This window comes from Rhinopithecus roxellana, chromosome 12, assembly GCF_007565055.1.
Source record: "Rhinopithecus roxellana isolate Shanxi Qingling chromosome 12, ASM756505v1, whole genome shotgun sequence".
Classification (NCBI taxonomy): Eukaryota; Metazoa; Chordata; class Mammalia; order Primates; family Cercopithecidae; genus Rhinopithecus; species Rhinopithecus roxellana.
In genome coordinates this window covers 33957811-33976945 of record NC_044560.1, presented here as the reverse complement: position 1 = coordinate 33976945, position 19135 = coordinate 33957811, and the positions used below count along the sequence as shown (strand labels likewise).

Here is a 19135-nt window from a genome sequence, read left to right as displayed (position 1 = left end):
AATCAATAAATGTGATTCATCACATAAGCGGAATTAAAGACAAAACCCACATGATTATCCTAATAGATGCAGAAAAGGTTTTTGATAAAATTCAATACCCCTTCATGTTAGAAATTCTCAATGAGCTAGGTATTGAAGGAACATAACTCAAAATAATAAGAGCCATCTTTGACAAACTCACAGCCAACATCATACTGATTGGGCACATGCTGGAAGCATTCCCCTTGAAAACCAGCACAAGATAAAGATGCCTTATCTCACCACTCCTATTCAACATAGTATTGGAAGCCCCACCCAGGGCAATCAGGCAAGAGAAAGAAATAAAGGGCATCCAAATAGGAAGAGAGGAAGTCAAACTATCCCTGTTTGGCAGACAACATGACCCTATATCTAGAAAACCCCACAGTCTTGGACCAAAAGCCCCTTAGGCTGATAAATAACTTCAGTAAAGTCTCACGATACAAAATCAATGTGCAAAAATCACTAACATTCCTATACAACAACACTCAAGCCAAGAGTCAGATCAAAAATGCAGTCCCATTCACAATTGCCACAAAAATAAAATAAAATAAAATGCCTAGGAATACAGTTAACCAGAGAGGTGAAAGATCTTTACAAGGAGAACCACAAAACTTTGCTCAAGGAAATCAAAGATGATAAAAACAAATGGAAAAACATTCCATGCTCATGGATACGAAGAATCAATATTATTTAAATGGCCATACTTCCCAAAACAGTTTTTTATACATTCAATGCTGTTTCTATTAAACTAACATTGAGATTTTTCACAGAACTAGAAAAACCTATTTTAAAATTCATATGGAACCAAAAAAGAGTCAGACATTTTGCCTCATCTCCTGTATCTATCTTCTGAACATCTGTTTAGTTTCCAAACTCCTAACATTTAGTGAGAACATTGCTTATTATGCTGTAGTCTGCCACTGGTGTTTCGATCCTCTCCAACATTCTCTACTCCTCTTGTATTTTCTTTTCTAACTTAGGATTTTTTTATTTCTCTTTCTTTTACCATGAAAGTCTACTGATTGCTGTTTTCTACATATTTTCTTATATGTAGCTTTCTCTCTTTCTCCCATCTTACCTATTATTAAAATTATACTTTCTTGTATTTCTGAAATGCTGAGGTATGCGTGAAAATGATTGATTCAACTTATGCTAAAAGTGAAATTTAGTATTATTTATTACATGAATTTTATGGTCTTGCATTGAAAAGAATCTTTACCTCAAGTCATTTAAAAAAACTCATAAATTTCATAGGGATTAAGTATCTGAATCAAAATTAAACAATGAAAATTGATGAAAATTTGGGAATGTGTCCCTAACCTTTGGAATAGGAGAAGGCTTTTTAATTAGAAAAGAAACTGATAAACAATAACAAACAAGATTAATAGATTAGAGTAATAAAAATCAAAAAGTTCTGAATGACCAAATATTAATGAAATTAAAAAAATTAAATGAAAGCATGATAGCATGTGATAAACTATGCCTAATAAAGAGCCCCTCAATAACCATAATATCCAATAGAAAAATGGGTAAAGCAAGCAATATATTCACAGAAAAGGAAATATAAATGGACAATGAATATTAGGAAAGATGCTCAACCCACCAGAAGTTAGGGTAATAAAAACTAAAACAAGAAGCTAGTATTTTTTTGCCCATAAGATTAACATAAATAAGATTAATAAAATCCAATGAGTGGATGTATCACAAAACAGGCTTTCTCTTATATCCTTGTTAGGAATGTGAATTATACGAGCTTTTCAGAAAGCAGTTTGCCAGGATTTACTAAAATTAAACATAAGCAAATACTTAAGGAAATATGGCCTAAAGATACAGAAATATCAGTACACAAAACAATAAATTGGCATACCATAAACATTCATATTGCTATTAGCAATAATAAGTTATTCATACATGTATTGACTTCTTGGGATACTTAATATATGTGCATAGTTAAACTAAAAAAAAAATTTCAAAAGTAACATGAATTATATGTTCACATATTTGTAAAAAATTACATAAATATTGGTATGTAAGTTTATGTAGTGGAAAGATACACTGAACTGTGGAAATAGGAAATTTTTAACTTTTTCCTTCCAAACAATTTGTTACATTTGCGATGTAATTGGAACACTGATAAGATACGGCTATAGTCATAAATGTCCTTTTTAAGATTCCTTTACCTTCTAAAATAGTTACAGACAGATTTGTTTTACGCCCTCTTTCATTAGATTTTTGAAGCTGCATTAATAAAGTACGAAGGTAACAAATTACCTCACGCTCTCAAAAGTGGGAGCTAAATGATGAGAACACATGGACACATAGTGGGGAACAACAAACACTGGGGCCTGTTGAAGGGTGGAGCATGGGAGGAGAAAGAGGATCAGGAAAAATAACTAATGTGTGCTAGGTTTAATACCTAGGTGATGAAATAATGTGTACGACGAACCCCCATGACATAAGTTTATCTGTGTAACAAACCTTCTCATGTACCCCTTATTTAAAAGTTAAATATATATATATATTCAAGAGAAAAAAAGAGGATTATTTCATTAAATAGAAAACAAAGAAAAGTAGTACACACACTCAATAAACAGCCTATGTTACATGATAAGCTGAACAACTCGCCTTGTTTATCCTCTTCCAGTTCACTCTCAGAGCATCCATCATTCTCATCTTTCACATTGTTATGGGCATCTGGTGCCTTCTGTGATGAGGTTTCATTCTCTTTTTCAGGGTCTAAATGATCTCTTTTATCATCCAAAGGTGACTGTGGTCTTCCATTCATTTGAACATCGGCCTGTCCTTCTTCATTAGCTTTTTCACCTTGTTTCTCCTCATCTACTTCAAAATCTTCTTCGTACTCTGAAAAAAGAAAATCTCCACTATAAGAATGAAAATAGAACCCCTTATCTTAACCTATTTCTCTCTAATGAGAACTTTGACTCCATTATCCTCTCTTCTCTGAGCCTTTCTTTGCTTCTTCTCTTTCGTTCAATTAGTGAACATGGAAAACTAACAGCAAATGATCAAAGATTCCTACATACACAAGAGCACAAAAGAAATGAAGCTCCAAATGACAAGGCTGAAACCTAATAAAAGTTCATTTACAAATGAACATCATCATCTAAAATAACCAAAATGGAAAGAGAAGAACTTGATATAAAACAATAAATTAGAAATAAATTAAAAATGAAGAGAACAGGATTATAATAATGAAAGTTAATTTGGAGATCCAGTGAGGTCATATTTCATATGAAAAGTGTTCAAAATATTTGGATATCAACTTAATGAATAGTGAAGTGGAAAAATTCAATTAATCAAGTCCAAAGGCCCTGAGAAGTAACACTGTGAATAGCACATTCTTTAAGAAACAAATGGACATCAAGAAAAGGCATTATGAAGCCTTCTACATGTAGGCCAGAACTGAAATCATATGCCTTCTTCATTTCAACAATAAATGAAATAATTACATTTCAATGATAAAAATTTATACAAAATAGAATATTCCTGTCACAGTCACCTATTTGCTTTATTCCCTGCAGAGGTGCAAAAAATCTGTAGCAGGAAAAGGAAATTGTCACATCAGATAAACTCCAGCTGTCCCTCGTGGTTATAATTTTTCACCTTTCATATTTAATTGTTCCCCCTTTTCTTCCATGAAAAACTAAAAATCTTGAAGTGACAACATGCCAAGGATAGAGAGCAAAAGGATCTCATGCAGAACCAATTAAGCAAATAAACAATTATCCTTAAAATAAAAATTACCATGAAAATAAAGGTTTCTCAATGTTGTGTGTTTTAGTTATTAGCTATTCTGGCTTCTCTGTCAGTGCAGGGGTGGGCCTCTCGGGTAATTTACTTGAGAGCTGTCCACCCAGTGAAAGAAACTTAATCTAGAAATGTATGCCCTGTGCATATGCAGAAAGTTCTGTAAATACAGAGAATGAGGGAGATAGAAGGGGAAAAGTGAAATCAAAACCTGTAACAAAGAAAATTAGATAATCACAAAAATGTTTCCACAAAAGAGATTTAATACATTTAAATACAAAATATGAATATCAGTAAACCAAAATTGTAAAATAAGCAAGAAGATAAAGAATTTGCTTTATATTGCTAGACACAAACAGAAAATACTAATAAAAATGAGCAAATATTTTGATCCAAGTATTATCGGCCAAGTTATAGGATAATTCCCAAGTTATAGGATAACCCTGTTAACTATCAATCAATAAGCCTATTTTTTGAGAATCTTCTATGTTTAAGAGGATAAAACTGCAAGACAGAAGACACTACAATAAGACATTCCCTGCCATGAAGGACTCTCCAATTTCTATTGAGGGAATAAGATGTAGGTACACAAGAAACACTGTACTCACTTTATAGTAGTTTTTAATATGTGATCCTCAGCAATGTGTTTTTCAACACAACTGGGCTGGATTGCTATGGATTTTTATATAGGACATATAATTAATTGTGTGAAGTAGTGTCAAGTAAGCAGAATGGAATGAAAAGAGAGCGGAAAGTCATTTTAGGGTCTCAAGGAAGACTTCCCAAAAGAGAAAGGTGAGATTAGCTGCAGAATACACATACATATATCACACTACAGGTGCTTGCTACTGATCATAAGATAAGCAGAGGGCCAGAGAGAATATGAGTGGATTGCTGTAATTCCATCCGTAGTGTTACATAGTAGTGAAATGTGAGGGTTTGGGAATCAGGCATTCATGTGCCCAAGACCCAGTTAAAACACTTACTAACTATGTGACCTTGAGCAATTTGTCTTTAAGCTTCAGTTTCTCCATCTGTAACATGGGTAATACAATGCTGTGGTGAGGATTGAGAGCAATAATCCCTGAAACATGCTTAGCACAGTGCCATGAAGAGCAGGTGCATAATAAATTTTATGGATTAGTACTAATAGTCCTTGTGATTGCGTAGCGAAAGGAGTAGATTATAGAACAGGAGAAATCACAAATGATATGTACTCCTTTGACAGAAACACACTTTAGTCGAGGCACCTGACTAAAATCAGGCAGTACAAGTGCCCGCAATTAGGACACAATTACAATTATATAATTGAAGCACAGCACAAAAGTGAAGGAATATGAAGTGAACCACAAGAACAGTCCCGGCATCATATTTTGTGTTTTCTCTCAAACATAAAGTCAAGGCTGCCCTGGTTTTATTCTATCCCTGCTATCATCACATTTAAATATTAGCTTTCTATTAACCACAAGCCTTCCATTGGCATTATAGCTCAAAGCACACCACCTTTGTGCCATCTACTCACGTTTTTGATATGAATAAAAAACAGTGGCATGCTTTCTAAAACCTTTTACATAATTTCTTCTGTTCTCCCCATCCCATTTGCCTTCTTCTAGAGAATTTAATTAGCTTGTTGTTTACCATCCCCACTAATGAGGACGTGAGTCAACACCAGGTCAACATCAATCTAGCCACAACCTAATCTTGCTGACCTCGATTCAAACTTCTTGCTGCCCTTACATCAGCGACTATTATGCAGAGAGCTGAACCCTTGCTGCTGTGGCTGCGTTTTTAAAAACGGAAATGAACATTTAAAGTCCATTAGCTAGCCAACACGGAAGAGAGACTCCAGGAAAAACTTTATCATAGGTATCATGAGTACAAAGTACATCACTCATGGCACTAGTTATGTTGGTTTAAGAAAAAAAAAGAAGAAAATGAAAAGCTTCCACTGAACATGACTTCCATAAACCACCATGTCTTCAAAGTTAAAACACATGAAAACACATCCTATTTGTTAATACCTCTGTGATTACTATTGCTACAGATATATTAAAATTCTCATGCCAAGATAAGACAAAGACTAGAAGAGATTGTGAAGAATGGTGAGCTGGTAAAACTGTTCTAAGTGAAATCTTTTGTAAAAGATTCACTATATTCAGTAGTAATCCAACATGAGGTCTAGCGCTATAACAGCCCTGTAATTATTCTCTTGGATTCCTGAAACACTTGGGCAGCAAAAATGTGAGGTGGGGAAGAAGATACCTAGAAGTTGTCCCTTTCTCGAAGCCAGCCCTTCCACAGGTCACTCCAACCCATGGTTATTGTGCCCCCTAACCAGGCTTTGTCTCCTGAGAATGAGGGACACACAGGCAGTTCTCCCTTTCTGATACTTTGGACACACTATCACAACCATGTAGTGGGTAGGCTAACTTGTAATAGAAGGTTGTACAGTGTTTGAAAAACTGAGCTTTGGAATTAGACAAACCTGGGTGCAAATTATTGTTCTGCTACTTTCTTTTTGTGTATCTAAGCCTCAATTTCCCAGCCTGTAAAATTGAAGTAATAATACCTACCATGTTGAATGGTGAGGATAAAATGAGATTGTGTGTGCACAGTGCCTAGTTCAGTGCTCAGTGCTTGGTACTTTTATTATTGTTGTTACTACTGCTTTAGGTATAAGTATATACAGGCATACCTATATACACGTGTAAGTATATACAAGCATACCTATACCCCTGAATGTATACCTATATATATTCAATATACAGGTATACCTCAGGGATATTGCACGTTGAGTTCCAGGTCATTGCAAAAAAGATAGTCACATAAACTTTTTGGTTTCCTACTGCATCCAAAATTATGTTCCTACTATGCTACAGTCTATTGAGTACCCAACAGCATTATATTATATTATTATAAAAAATGTATACACCTTAACTAAAATCACTTTATTGATAAAAGATGCTAACAATCATCTGAGCCTTAGCTGGTCATTGTCTTTTTGCTGGTGGAGGTTATTCCCTTGATGTTAATGGTTCCTGACTGATCGGGGTGGTGGTTGCTGAAGGCTGGGGTGGCTGTGGAAATTTATTAAAACAAGACAACAATAAAGTTTGCCACATCTATTGACTCTTGCTTTCATAAAGATTTATCTGTAGCATGCAATGCTGTTTAATAGCATTTACTCACAGTAAAACCTCTTTCAAAATTGGGCTCCATCCTCTCAAATCCTGCCACTCCTTTATCAACTAATACATTTTATATATATTCTAAATTCTTTGTTGTCATTTCAACAATGTTCACAGCATCTTCAAGAAGAGTAAATTCCATCTCAGGAAACTTCTTTCTCTGTTCATCCCTAAGAAGCAACTCCTTATCTATTCAAGTTTTATCATGAGATTACAACAATTCAATCTCATCTTAGGCCCCACTTCTAATTCTCTTGCTATTTCTACCACATCTGCAATTACTCCCTCCACCAAAGTCTTGAGCGCCTCAAAGTCACCCATGAGGGCTAAAATCACCTTCTTTCAAACTCCTGTTCATGTTGATATTTTTACCTCCTTCCATGAATCATGAATGTTCTTAATGGTGTCTAGAATTGTGAATCCTTTCCAGAAAGGTTCCAACTGAATTTGCCCTGATCCATCAGAGGAATCACTATCTATGGCAGTTATAGCCTTATAAAATATACTCTTTAAGATCTGAAATTACTTCTTGATCCATAAGGATAATAACAGAATGGATGTTGTGTTAGCAGGCATGAAAACAACATTATCGCACTACACATCTTCATCAAAGTTCTTGAGTGACCAGGTACATTGTCAATGACTGGTAATATGTTGAAAGAAATCTTTTTCCCTGAGAAGTAGGTCTCAACAGTGGGCTGAAAATACTCCACAAACCATGCTGTAAGTAGATGTGCTGTCATCCAGGCTTTGTTTGTTTCATTTATAGAGCAGAAGCAGATAAAATTTAGCATACGGCTTAAGGGCCCTAGGATTTTTTGAATGCTAAATGAGCATTGGCTTCATCATGAACTCACCAGCTGCACTGGCCGCTAAAAGAAGAGTCAGCCTATCCTTTGAAGCTTTGAAATCAGGTGTTGACTTCTCCTCTCTAGCTATGAAAGTCCTAGATGACATATTTTTCAATGTAAGGCTATTTCATCTACACTGAAGACCTACTGTTTAATGTAACTACATTTATAAATGATCTTAGCTAGTCTTCTGGATAAAATTGCAGCAGCTCCTACATCAGCACTTGCCACTTCACCTCACACTTTTATGCTATGGAGATGGCTTCTTTAACCCTCATGAACCAACCTCTGCTAGCCTCATACTTCTCTTCTGCAGCTTCTTCACCTCGCTCGGCCTTCATAGAATTGAAGAGAGTTAGGGCCTTGCTCTGACTTAGTCTTTGGCTTATGAGAATGTTGTGGCTAGTTAGATCTTCTATCAAGACCACTAAACTCTCTATATATCAGCAATAAAGATTTCTTTTTTATCATGCACATGTCCACTTGAAGTAGCACTCTTAACTTCCTTCAGGAACTTTACTTTTGTATTCACAACTTGGCTAACTGTTTGGCACAAGTGGCCTAGCTTTTAGCATATCTTGCCTTTAATATGCCTTCCTCACTAAGCTTAATCAATTCTTTTGATTTAAAGTGAAAGACATGAGACTCTTCCTTTCACTTGAACATCTAGAGTATATTGTATAGGGTTATTAATTAACCTAATTTCAATACTATTGTGTGTTAGGAAACAGAGAAGACCAAGGAGAGGGGAGAGACTGGAGAACAACTGGTCATTGGAGCAGTCAGAACATTGATTAAGTTCACTTTCTTACAGGGTACAGCTCATGGCATCCCAAAACAATTGCAATGGTAACAACACAGATCACTGACCACAGATCACCATGACAGATATCATAATAATGAAAAAGTCAGAAATATTGACAAAATGTGACACAGAGATGAGGTGAGCACATGCTGTTGGAAAAATGAGGCTGATAGACTTTGATGCAGGGTTGCCACAAACTTTTAATTTATAAAAAGTGCTATATTTGCAAAGCTTGTGCAATAAAGTGAGCACAATAAAATGAGACATGCCTGCATATGTATGCGTGTATGTATATATATGAATGTGCATGTGTGCATGTGTGTGGGGGTGGGGTGGGTGTATGTGTATGGAGAGAGGGAGACAGAGAAGCAGGGGAAGGCAGGAGAGAGGAAGAAGGAGAGAACAGAGAATAAAGAAGAAAGCGAAAAACAGTAGACAGATAGGTTCTACAACCCTAAGCCTATAGCCAACTGTTTTTAGTTATGGAATACTCTATCACCATATAATTATATAGGTTGCACCTACCTGGTGTCAAAGCAATTCATCAATTTCATGAAAAACAGTACTTGCAAAAACTTTTAAAATAGGTAAAATTATATTTGGTCAAAATGCAGAAGTCAACAGAGTCAATAGAGTCTCTAACTCATATTGACATATACTCTATTTTCCCTCCTCATCTCTGCAGCAAGAACCTCTAACCTTTCGGGGGTTAGGTCTGCCCACCTCTAAGGTAGGTGACAAAGGACTCCATACAAAATAGCAGAGGAAGGAGGTCAGGGACGCCCCACAGTAACAGAGCTGCCTAAAGTCCACAGCTGGGTAACATTTAATGAGTATTTTTGAAAATTTTGATAATCACACTTCAAAGACAAATGAAACAGCCGCAGCAACAAGAAAAGAAACTTGTGTTGTTGATTACCATATTTTAAAGTATTTTCCTGGTCGTCTTCCCAGACATCTTGTCCTGGTTTTCCTTTACTTGTCATTTCCTCCACAGCAGTTATAACTTCTTTGAGCCCTGTTTTTATTTCTTGAGCTGAAAATTTGGCTGAGACAGAGGTTTGGTTCTTCTTGATCTCATTTCTTTTTGGTATCACATACTCCCTCTCTTGCCTCACTTTCCCCTCAGCCTTCTTCAGTTCCTCCCCTTTCTCAGTGCTCTTTTCTTTCCTAGATTTTGGCAAAGATGTTTTTTTGTCAAGGCCCATTGCAATAATGCACCTATGAAAAATATTAACAGGAAGTGTTTGTTAACCCTTATAGACAGCACAATGGAACCTCAAAACTTTTGAAAGCACTTATCTCTTATACTAGTAAAAAAGATACAAAAATATTTTGATTATAGTATACACTAATAAAAACAATTAAAAAACTAATTAAAAATAAACTCTTCTTTTTTGATACTAAACTATTGTAAACAAACACAACAAATTCTTAATAATATTATCCAAAATAGTAAACAAAATAAAATAAAATATCAACCAAGAACTATAGTTTCAAACTAAAATCTGTGCCTTCAAGAATATTTTTGGCCCTAAACAATAACATGTATCATAGATACAGAAATATAGATGGGTATATAATTTTACATACATAAAAATATATTTCAAGTCTTTAAATGAGAATTATGTGATAATAGAACATGCAGATTTATAAACAGAGAGAAGCTGATATAAAAATGGTCAGAAGAAGCAAGATGCCATTCAGTCTGATAACATATTTTAACAACACAACAACAGTAACAAAGGACTTACAAGATTGGCTCTAAATAAATATGATTGATTTTTTAAAGTAATATATACAGTCAAATATTGTTGCATCTTTTAGGTAAATAACTCAGGAGTTTGTACACTTATTTTCATAGAACTGTCATTATTGCTTTTAGAATGGTCTTTTGGAGTCTTTACTACAGTCTTCTGGTGATTTTTACTGGTAATAAGTTCTTATTCCTCAAAAATGGCAATAATTTATAGAGGTTATGAAGTCATTCCAAGTCAAATCTGGTGAACCATGCAGATAATCTGAATGCATTATGACATTCAAACTTTCAAGTCCATTATAACAAAAGTAATGTGAATAAATTGTCTTCTAAAGCTTTTTTATATCTAAGTTGATATTAAAATAAGAATTCCAATGATAATAATATATATATTAATAAAAATGATGATTATGATAATGATAAGATTATTGAGCACTCGCTGTGCCAAGCTCTTTTCTGGGTACTCTATATCCATTATCTTAAGGAATTCATTACCTCATAGACCAATAAATTAAGAACGATCATCACCACTTTACAAATGAGAAAACTGAGGCTTAAAAGGCTCTAGCAGTTCAAGGTCACCCAGTATGTGGGTGACGGAGCTGGATTCTAGCTCAAGACTGCTAGGCTCCATCACATCGTACTGAAGCACAACCATATTGGTCTATTACAGGTGTAGGCCTCCAGTTCCTAGTTATGATATAACTAGGAGAGATAACTAGTTACACAGACAAATGTCACACTCTCTCAGCTGACACTAATACAATCTGGAGAAGCTTCTGGCAAGACCTGGATAAAATTCATGATCTGAAAAAAGTATCTAGTAGTTATCAGTCTCTTCATTTTCTTTCTCTAGAACTACTCACATCCCCCTCTCTCCATGTGACACAACTATCAGAGAACTGAATTTATAGTGGGTAGGTGAAAGGGATCAGCAAGCAGTCAAGACTTGCCAGTCCCAGAAGAATAGGAATAATACGTAAAATCTGAAAAATGCCTCAACCCGAACAAATCCAATGGCAATTTCTGAAACTGAAGATTTCACTAAATTTCAGCCATCTGCAGTATAGAATTAGCAAAGGAATTGATCTTAATACATTTTTCCAACAAGCAAATATGAGAACTGAGTTATATCACTTAACTTTTCAATATCTCCCCATAAAATAAAGCTAAAAGGATTTGCACTCAAAGTAACTATCAGGCTGTAAAAAATGAGATAACAAGATTATACTTATCTCACCCATATTAAGCACGATAAATATTTCTTGACTATAATGATGATGTGCTTAGCACATTGCTTTCCTTGGAATAAAGGTGTCATGAATCTTCACAGAATATGATTACTAGCATTGCCTTCTATTCAAGCTGTTCTTCCCTTATCAATTGCAACACCAAATTCATTGATTTGGAGCCTCTGATATGCTGTTACTTTTAGTTTATGTTGTGGCTGCGTAAAGGCTTTGATGCCTCCCTACTGCATGCACAGACTTTTTATTGCCCATCTGCTGAAGGGAATTGGACAAACAAAGTGAGCAACATCTGCTCTCCTCGTCACTGACTACCTATTTGACTTCTGAATATAATTTGAGGTGTTGATTATGATTACTAAAGCTCAAAGCCGTCTGCATTCTACATGGTTAGGCATTTCTTCCCATGTTTCATGCTAGCAATTGAAAATTACTATGCCTCTTCAAACAGTTCCTATAATTGAGAGATGAGGACAGTTGTGGAACCTTACACTTTGGAAGTGATCACTGCTCAGCTTTTCTTGTTTTCTGAGGACCTTAAACAGGTAATTCCTAATCATTTTAGAAATATAATTTTCTGTTATTTTATTGTACCATGTCCTCCTTTTTCTCATCATAAATGTTTCAGGGACTGGCATTTTTAAAATAAATTAAAATTAATTTCATTTTGAATGTATTGGAGGAACTAGTGTGCATTGCTTAATATAACTAAAAGTATCATTATGGGTGTGACAAAAAAAAAACCAAAGGTACAGAAGATAGTAAGTGCTATCAGTCTCCTTTGGGGTAGTTCTCAACTCTCCATGGAGTTCTGCAGTGTCATGGTCTCTAGAATAACCAGAAAAGTCTCAAGTGAGGAAGAGGACAAACAAGCAAGGCTCTAACACTCACTCACCTAACCCTGTCCCATTTAAACCAGTCTGACTCAACTTTTACCTGACCTGCAACAGGGAGACAGCCAATGGCAATGTACTGTTCCATTTTGGGCCTTCACAGATTTCACTGGAAAAATGGTTATGAAGTTAACAAAAAAATTGAAAACGATTCTTCTGTAAGAACCATGAATTTCGGTTGAGAGTCAAAGGCCTTATTCTTTAATATTGCAACCATTTTGATGTTATTATTTGAAAAGGTTGAAGAAAGAATCTAGAGGGGACCAAGTGTTGAAATCATAGAAAGAATTATACAGAGGCTAGTGAGTGTGGAATGAGAGTAAATGCTGTCAGTCAGATTTTGGTACTGAACTTCCATAGAAAGTGCTCAGGGTTAATAATTTACAGCTTGGATTTATACCACAACTCCAAAAGAATGTAATATATTTGCACATGGATGATTGTAGATATTTATTAGCTTTCCTGGGAATTAAACAGAACTGTGTGAAATGACCTGCCCCCAAATAAGGAGATAGCATATCTGAGTTGGAATGGGAAGGCAGTTCATGTGGTCCCTAAGTACAGATGGGCACTGATACTATCTTGCCCTAGGCCATTCAATCTTCCATTCTCTGGATGATTCTTTTATGCTCTTATCTCTCTGGAAACACCCAACCCCTATTCTCTCAGCCTTATCCTCAGCTAATAAATTTATGTATTGTTTAAGAAATAGAAACAATCAGCAGAGAGCTTCCAGTTGTTCCCAGCACATCTATTAATAGCAACTTACGGCTCTATCTTGTATGCCCTCTTTCTTTCCTCCTGTTACCATACAAGAATGTTTCTCCTCTTCTTAAGGCTTATACCCCTACTTGAGCCCTACATCTCATCTTCTCCAGTCTACCCAAGTATTTATCTCCAGAAATCTCCACCCTTTATGTCATACGTCACGTTTCTTCTTCTCTAAGGTATTCAATAATCCTTTGCATCAGCATATAAACATATTATAGTATCTCCCATCTTAAAAAATAAAGAGCCTTCCTTGAACCCCTATGTTCTTCCTCCTGGCTACCACCTAATTACCATTCTTTATAGCAAAATTCTTTTTAAAACTTCTCTATAGTCTCTGGCCTTAGTTCTTCTCCAATTATTTTTTAAACCCACTCTAAGAAAGCTTACACCCCAATTGCTGCACTGTAACTTGTGCCATGATCACCAGTAGCCAACACACTACCAAATCAATGTCCAATCCTGAGTCTTCATTTTACTTTACCTATCCACACATTCAACTCCATTAATCATGCCCTTATTCTTTAACCATTTTCTTTATTTCCAAGATACTACTCTCTCTAGGTTCTCTTTCTACTCACTGTCTTTCCTTCTTAGGCCAGTTCCTCTTTATCTCCCTCATCTTTTAAATAGAGTGACACTCATTACTCAGACATCTTCTCTATGTTCAATTCTTAAGCAATCTTATAAATGTCATCTGTATAAAAACCAGTCTCAGTATTTACATCTCCAGCCTGGACCTCTCACCTCACCCGGATTCGTATATTCAACTGCCTACTCAGCATCTCTACTTGCTTATCTCATACATGTCTCAGACTCAATGTGTCCTCAACCAAAACTGCTTCATTCCACCCCAAAAACCTGCTTCTTCCACAGTCTCATCTTACATACATGTTAACTGGACTTCTTTCCAATTATTCAAGACAAAAAAAAAATTGAAACATCTTTGACTCTGCTCTTTATCTCATTTCCTGCATCCAATTCATCAGTAAGCTCTACCTTTAAAATTACTTCTAACTCATTCCACCATTATCTCTTCTCTGGATTAAAGCAGTTTCTGCTATTTTCCCCACACTCCCTTGTTTATTTTTCCCATAAGAGTTACTATTAGATCATGATAAGTCATTGCTCAAAACACACCTTAGAAGATTCCCATCTTTCTCAGATAAAAGTTAAAGTCCTTGCAACGACTCTAGGACTCTACGTGGCTTGCCCTCATGGTCTCTCTGACCTCATCTCCAATTTCATGGTTCTATTCCTTTCGCTCTGGCCAAGCTACCTTAGACACACCAAACGTGTGCCTGCTTCACGCCTTCTGTATATGCATTTCCTCTATCTCAAAAGCTATTTCAAGAAAGCAACTTTTTTTTTTTTTATGGTTTCTGCTCAAAAGACATCTCATCAGAGAGGCCCTTCCTAACCATCCTACATAAAATAACACAATCCTCATGACTCTTGTCTCCCTTCACTCCATATATCTCCCTTACCCTGTTTTGTGTTCATCATGCTGACCATCTCACATATATTAATTTCTTTATTGGTATGTTATTAGCTTTTCCTCCATTAGAATAAGTTCCATGGAGACAAGTACTTTAGTTGATTCACTCTTGTGTTCTAGCTTGGCATCTAGCCAATACTTTTAGAAAATATAAAAGCCCACAAGCAACACTCCTGATTTCAAACAGAATGTTCAATATGAAAGTTGATAACAGTCAAAACTGACCTTTTATCATGCATTTTGTTAGGCCCAAGATTGAAACTAAAAGAGATAATGAAAACTGGGTCAGACAGTAATGCAGGCAAACCTAACCTCTAATAGGCATAACTGAAAATGTCCAGTCATGTAAGTCAGATGCTTGGCACACACTTTAAGGCTCAGCCTAAAACCAGTTACTAAGATGAATGAGGAAAAACAGACAAACAAACAAATACAACAAGTGAACAAAAAATCTCTCTCCTTCCCTTCAGAAACAGTTCTTAAAGTGAGAAGAAAGGAGAGATAGAAAGTGAAATAATTTAAAATGCACTAGCTTTTATCTTCATCATATAACACCTCTGTAAGTCTGATTTCCATCTTAACATTTCAAATTCAGCACACCATGTTACAATAAATAACCCTGAACTTAGATATTTCAGGCTCATCTATACTGAATTTTTTTAACAATTGTGAAGAGAAATGCATTAGTAAAAGCATTCAAAGAAAAATGTAGCAAAACTTGCCCTCTACCAAAGGACATTTGTTTCCATACTTGTAGCAAGGAGATGATCTTTCAACACACACAAACCCAAAGTAGCCTCGTTTGCCTCCAAGCCTGGAACCTTTTCGATGCTTGTATTCACAACAGGAGCTTAATCTGTTCACCTGCATCCCATTCAGGAAGAAGGTGAGACTGAAGGGGAAACCATGATGCCTTTTGGAAATAAACTGAAAGGTCTCTGTAATTAAAATAGAAATACATTAGTGAAAGCGGCTGACTTTGGACTAATACCTGTTAAATCATGTTTTTCTATTAGATAAATACAATATTATGATCTAGATCGGGGTGTCTAATCTTTTGGCTTCCCTGGTCCACATTGGAAGAAGAAGAATTGTCTTGGGCCACATATAAAATACACTAACACAAACAATAGCTGATGAGCAAAAAAAAAAAAAAAAATGTTCTTGCATAAATCTCATAAAGTTTTAAGAAAGTTTTCGAATTTGTGTAGGGTCACATTCAAAGCCATCTGCGGCCCATAGGCCATGGATTGGACAAGCTTGATCTAGATCATCTTTTAATTTGAGGGCAATTTTTAATGATAAAATTGCATTTGATTACTTTTCTTTGTAATAAATACTCCAAGTTTTTAAAAAAATCTCTTTGATTTGTAATAAAATAATAATACCTAAAGTTATATGAGCACATAATATGGCCAGGCATCATGCCTTATTATCTTGTTATTTTTCAATCACTTGAAGTAGGAATTTTCCTATCACTAGATTCTAGGTCAAGAAATTAAGGCTTAGAAGAGTTCAATAACTTACTCAAGATCTTACAGTGAGTTGGAGAGTTAGAGTTTGAATCCAAACATCTCTGTATATTCCATGCCTCTATCTTGCTATGCCATTTATTAATAAAGCAGTTAATAAGAGAAGCCAACTGTGAGCTCATTAATGCATTTTAAAATGCTTTTGTTTTTAGCTGTGACTTTAAATATTTGAATACAAACATGAATAAAGCAGTTATTTCATCTCCAAGCTATACTTAAATCTGTTTGGATTTGAGAACACTTTGTTTTCCCCACCTACCCAAAAGTTCCACCAATAAATTTAGAACCACTGCCTACAGTTAATAGTTTTTAATCATTCCAAGTCTTTATAATGCTCTTTGCAAAGCCCCCGCCCTGCCCCGTTATCCCCACAGATATCCTAAACCCTAAGTCTGGGAAACCTTATTCTCTACAGAGTGACTCAAAATCCTGTGCCTCATGAATATTTCTTATGTCACTTCCTAAAAAAGAAAAAGAAAAAAGAGCCTCTCTGGACCCTTCCACATCTGCCAATAATAAAGTCAACAATTTTCACCTCTCTACTATGTACACATTTCCTATTGTTGCACTTACTACAATAGATTAAGATGTAGCTATACCAGCGGTTTTCAAACGTTAATGGTGTATCAGCATCACCTAGAGGGCTTATTGAAATACAGATTGCTGGGCTTTACCTCTGTGTCTGATACATCAAGTCTGTGGTAAGAACCAAAAATTTGCATTTCTAACAAGTTTCCAGGTGATGCTGATGCTATTGGTCTAGGGACTGGCTTCCAAGAACCCTAATCTAGATGTTTGCTGCTTTACATGTTTGTGAAATCCATAAGAGCTGAAGTTGATGCATCTTTTTTCTCCAAGTCCCAGGACAATGGCATAGAAGCCTCCCCCAAAATAATGAGTGAATTATTATTTTAATCTATTTTTAAGTTACTTAGAACCACTGTGTATACCACATTTTTCCCTTAAAAAAAAAAAAAAAAAAAAAAAAAAAACTTTACATTAGATGCAACTCATTCTAAAGAACAGACATATTAAAAAGGTAATTCAGTCATTTATACCTTAGTATTTCTGATGTAAAATTAAACAAACTTGGAAAGAGAAAGTTGAAAAAGTTTAGAGTCTGGGAAAACTAGGATATAATATCTTTAAAAATCCTTCTGTCTTAATGATGAATGGATTCCTCAGGTATTGAAAGCGAGTTTGATTGTTTTTGTTATAGAAGCTTGATTCTACACTCATGTAATATAAACCATTCTGCTGCAGTGTCATACCCCACAACGTCCTGAGTTCCCAGTTCAGGAAGAGAGTGCAGTTAAGAAAATGTTGAGAATGGGCTCAGGAAATCAGCCCCTAAAAGTGACTGCCCTTCCATCTGATACTCATGTAGCTGGAGAGCATACCCAGATCCTACTCCATTTTGTTTTTTCATTGTTTTTCAGACCTCTAGAACAAGAATTGACACCCTTTGCCTTTACTCCTTTGTTACTTATTTTTGTATTTTAAATACAGTGACACCTCCCCATCCTGACTTGATGATTTCTTCATGGAGCAGTGGAAAGAATATAATATAGAAATTAGAAGGTTTTGGTCCATGGCACAGGTTAGCATATCTTGGTGGGTCATTTAACTTTGTTGCCTTTCAGAATTCTCACCCATAAAATAGAGATGGGGGTGGGTAGAATGCACTCATCTATCCACCACACAATCTTAAAGATTTTAGAATGCAAAATATTAGAAAGCATTATATATGATTATAATTATAATATTTGTACAGTTGATTATTTATTGTTCACTGACAGTTGGTAGCTCTGTTTTAGGTACTAAAGAGAAACAAAAATAGAGAAAAATATCAAATGTGGTCTCCTCACTGAAAAAGATATCAATAAACAATTAAATCTGGATTGCAGTCACCAAATCCTCTTTTCCTTAAAATTTTATCTATGAAGATGAACCAAAGGCTTAAAACAAAGTGAGAAGCATGCATTTATGAAAAATTACTGAAATTTAGGTAATGGGAATCCATGCATTTTTTCCTGGGCTACTCTCATCCCCAACATCTAACTACTACCTTATCACAGCAGTTCTAGTAGGGTAGGCCAGGCCACAAATAACCAGCCAGCTTCACTGTCAGTGGGGGCTGACTTGATTGGAGAGCAAGAAAAGCCCTTGGCCCATGGCATGACCAGGAATAAGCAGGAATCTCAGAGGCAAGCTAATAGAGAAGGTCAGAGGTCCCATGGGCCTGTGACTGTAGTTTTGGGGTTTTTTTGTTTGTTTCTTTGGTTTGTTGTTTGGTTTGGTTTGGTTTTTGTTTTTTTGAGAAGAATTCTTGTTCTGTAGCCCAGGCTGGAGTAGTGCAGTGATACAATCTCAGCTCACTGCAACCTCTGCCTCCTGGGTTCAAGCTATTCTCGTGCCTCAGCCTCCTGAGTAGCTGGGATTACAGGTGCATACCACCATGCCCAGCTATATATATATATATTTGTATTTTTAGTAGAGACAGGGTTTTGCCATGCTGGCCAGACTGGTCTCAAACGTCTGACCTTAGGTGGTCTGCCTGCCTTGGCCTCCCAAAGTGCTGGGGTTACAGGCATGAGCCACTTAAACCCAGCCATGACTATAGTTCTACTAAGGGCAAGCAACAGGCCAGTGGACAAGTCAAAATATAAAAGGAAGACAGAAGCAATAAGGCAGTCATAGAAGCATTTGATACGCTCCCTATATATCCCTGGCTAACTGGAAGTGGCATGGATCAGAGAGGGCTCAACCTTTTCATATATTTCTAGTCTACCAGTAGCTTTCCCT

At 35.9% G+C, this 19135-nt stretch overlaps 1 protein-coding gene across 1 annotated transcript in view; it reads right to left on the bottom strand.

The window, feature by feature from the left end:
- ERICH3 (glutamate rich 3) overlaps positions 1–19135 on the bottom strand; it is a 114101-nt gene that overhangs the window by 35010 nt on the left and 59956 nt on the right. Inside the window, exons 9-11 of the mRNA XM_010381098.2 lie at positions 15550–15736; positions 9553–9854; positions 2647–2883 (exon numbers count right to left, since the gene is read on the bottom strand). Of these exons, the coding sequence (XP_010379400.2) occupies positions 2647–2883; positions 9553–9854; positions 15550–15736 (726 nt within the window). The remainder of the gene's footprint in view (positions 1–2646; positions 2884–9552; positions 9855–15549; positions 15737–19135) is intronic.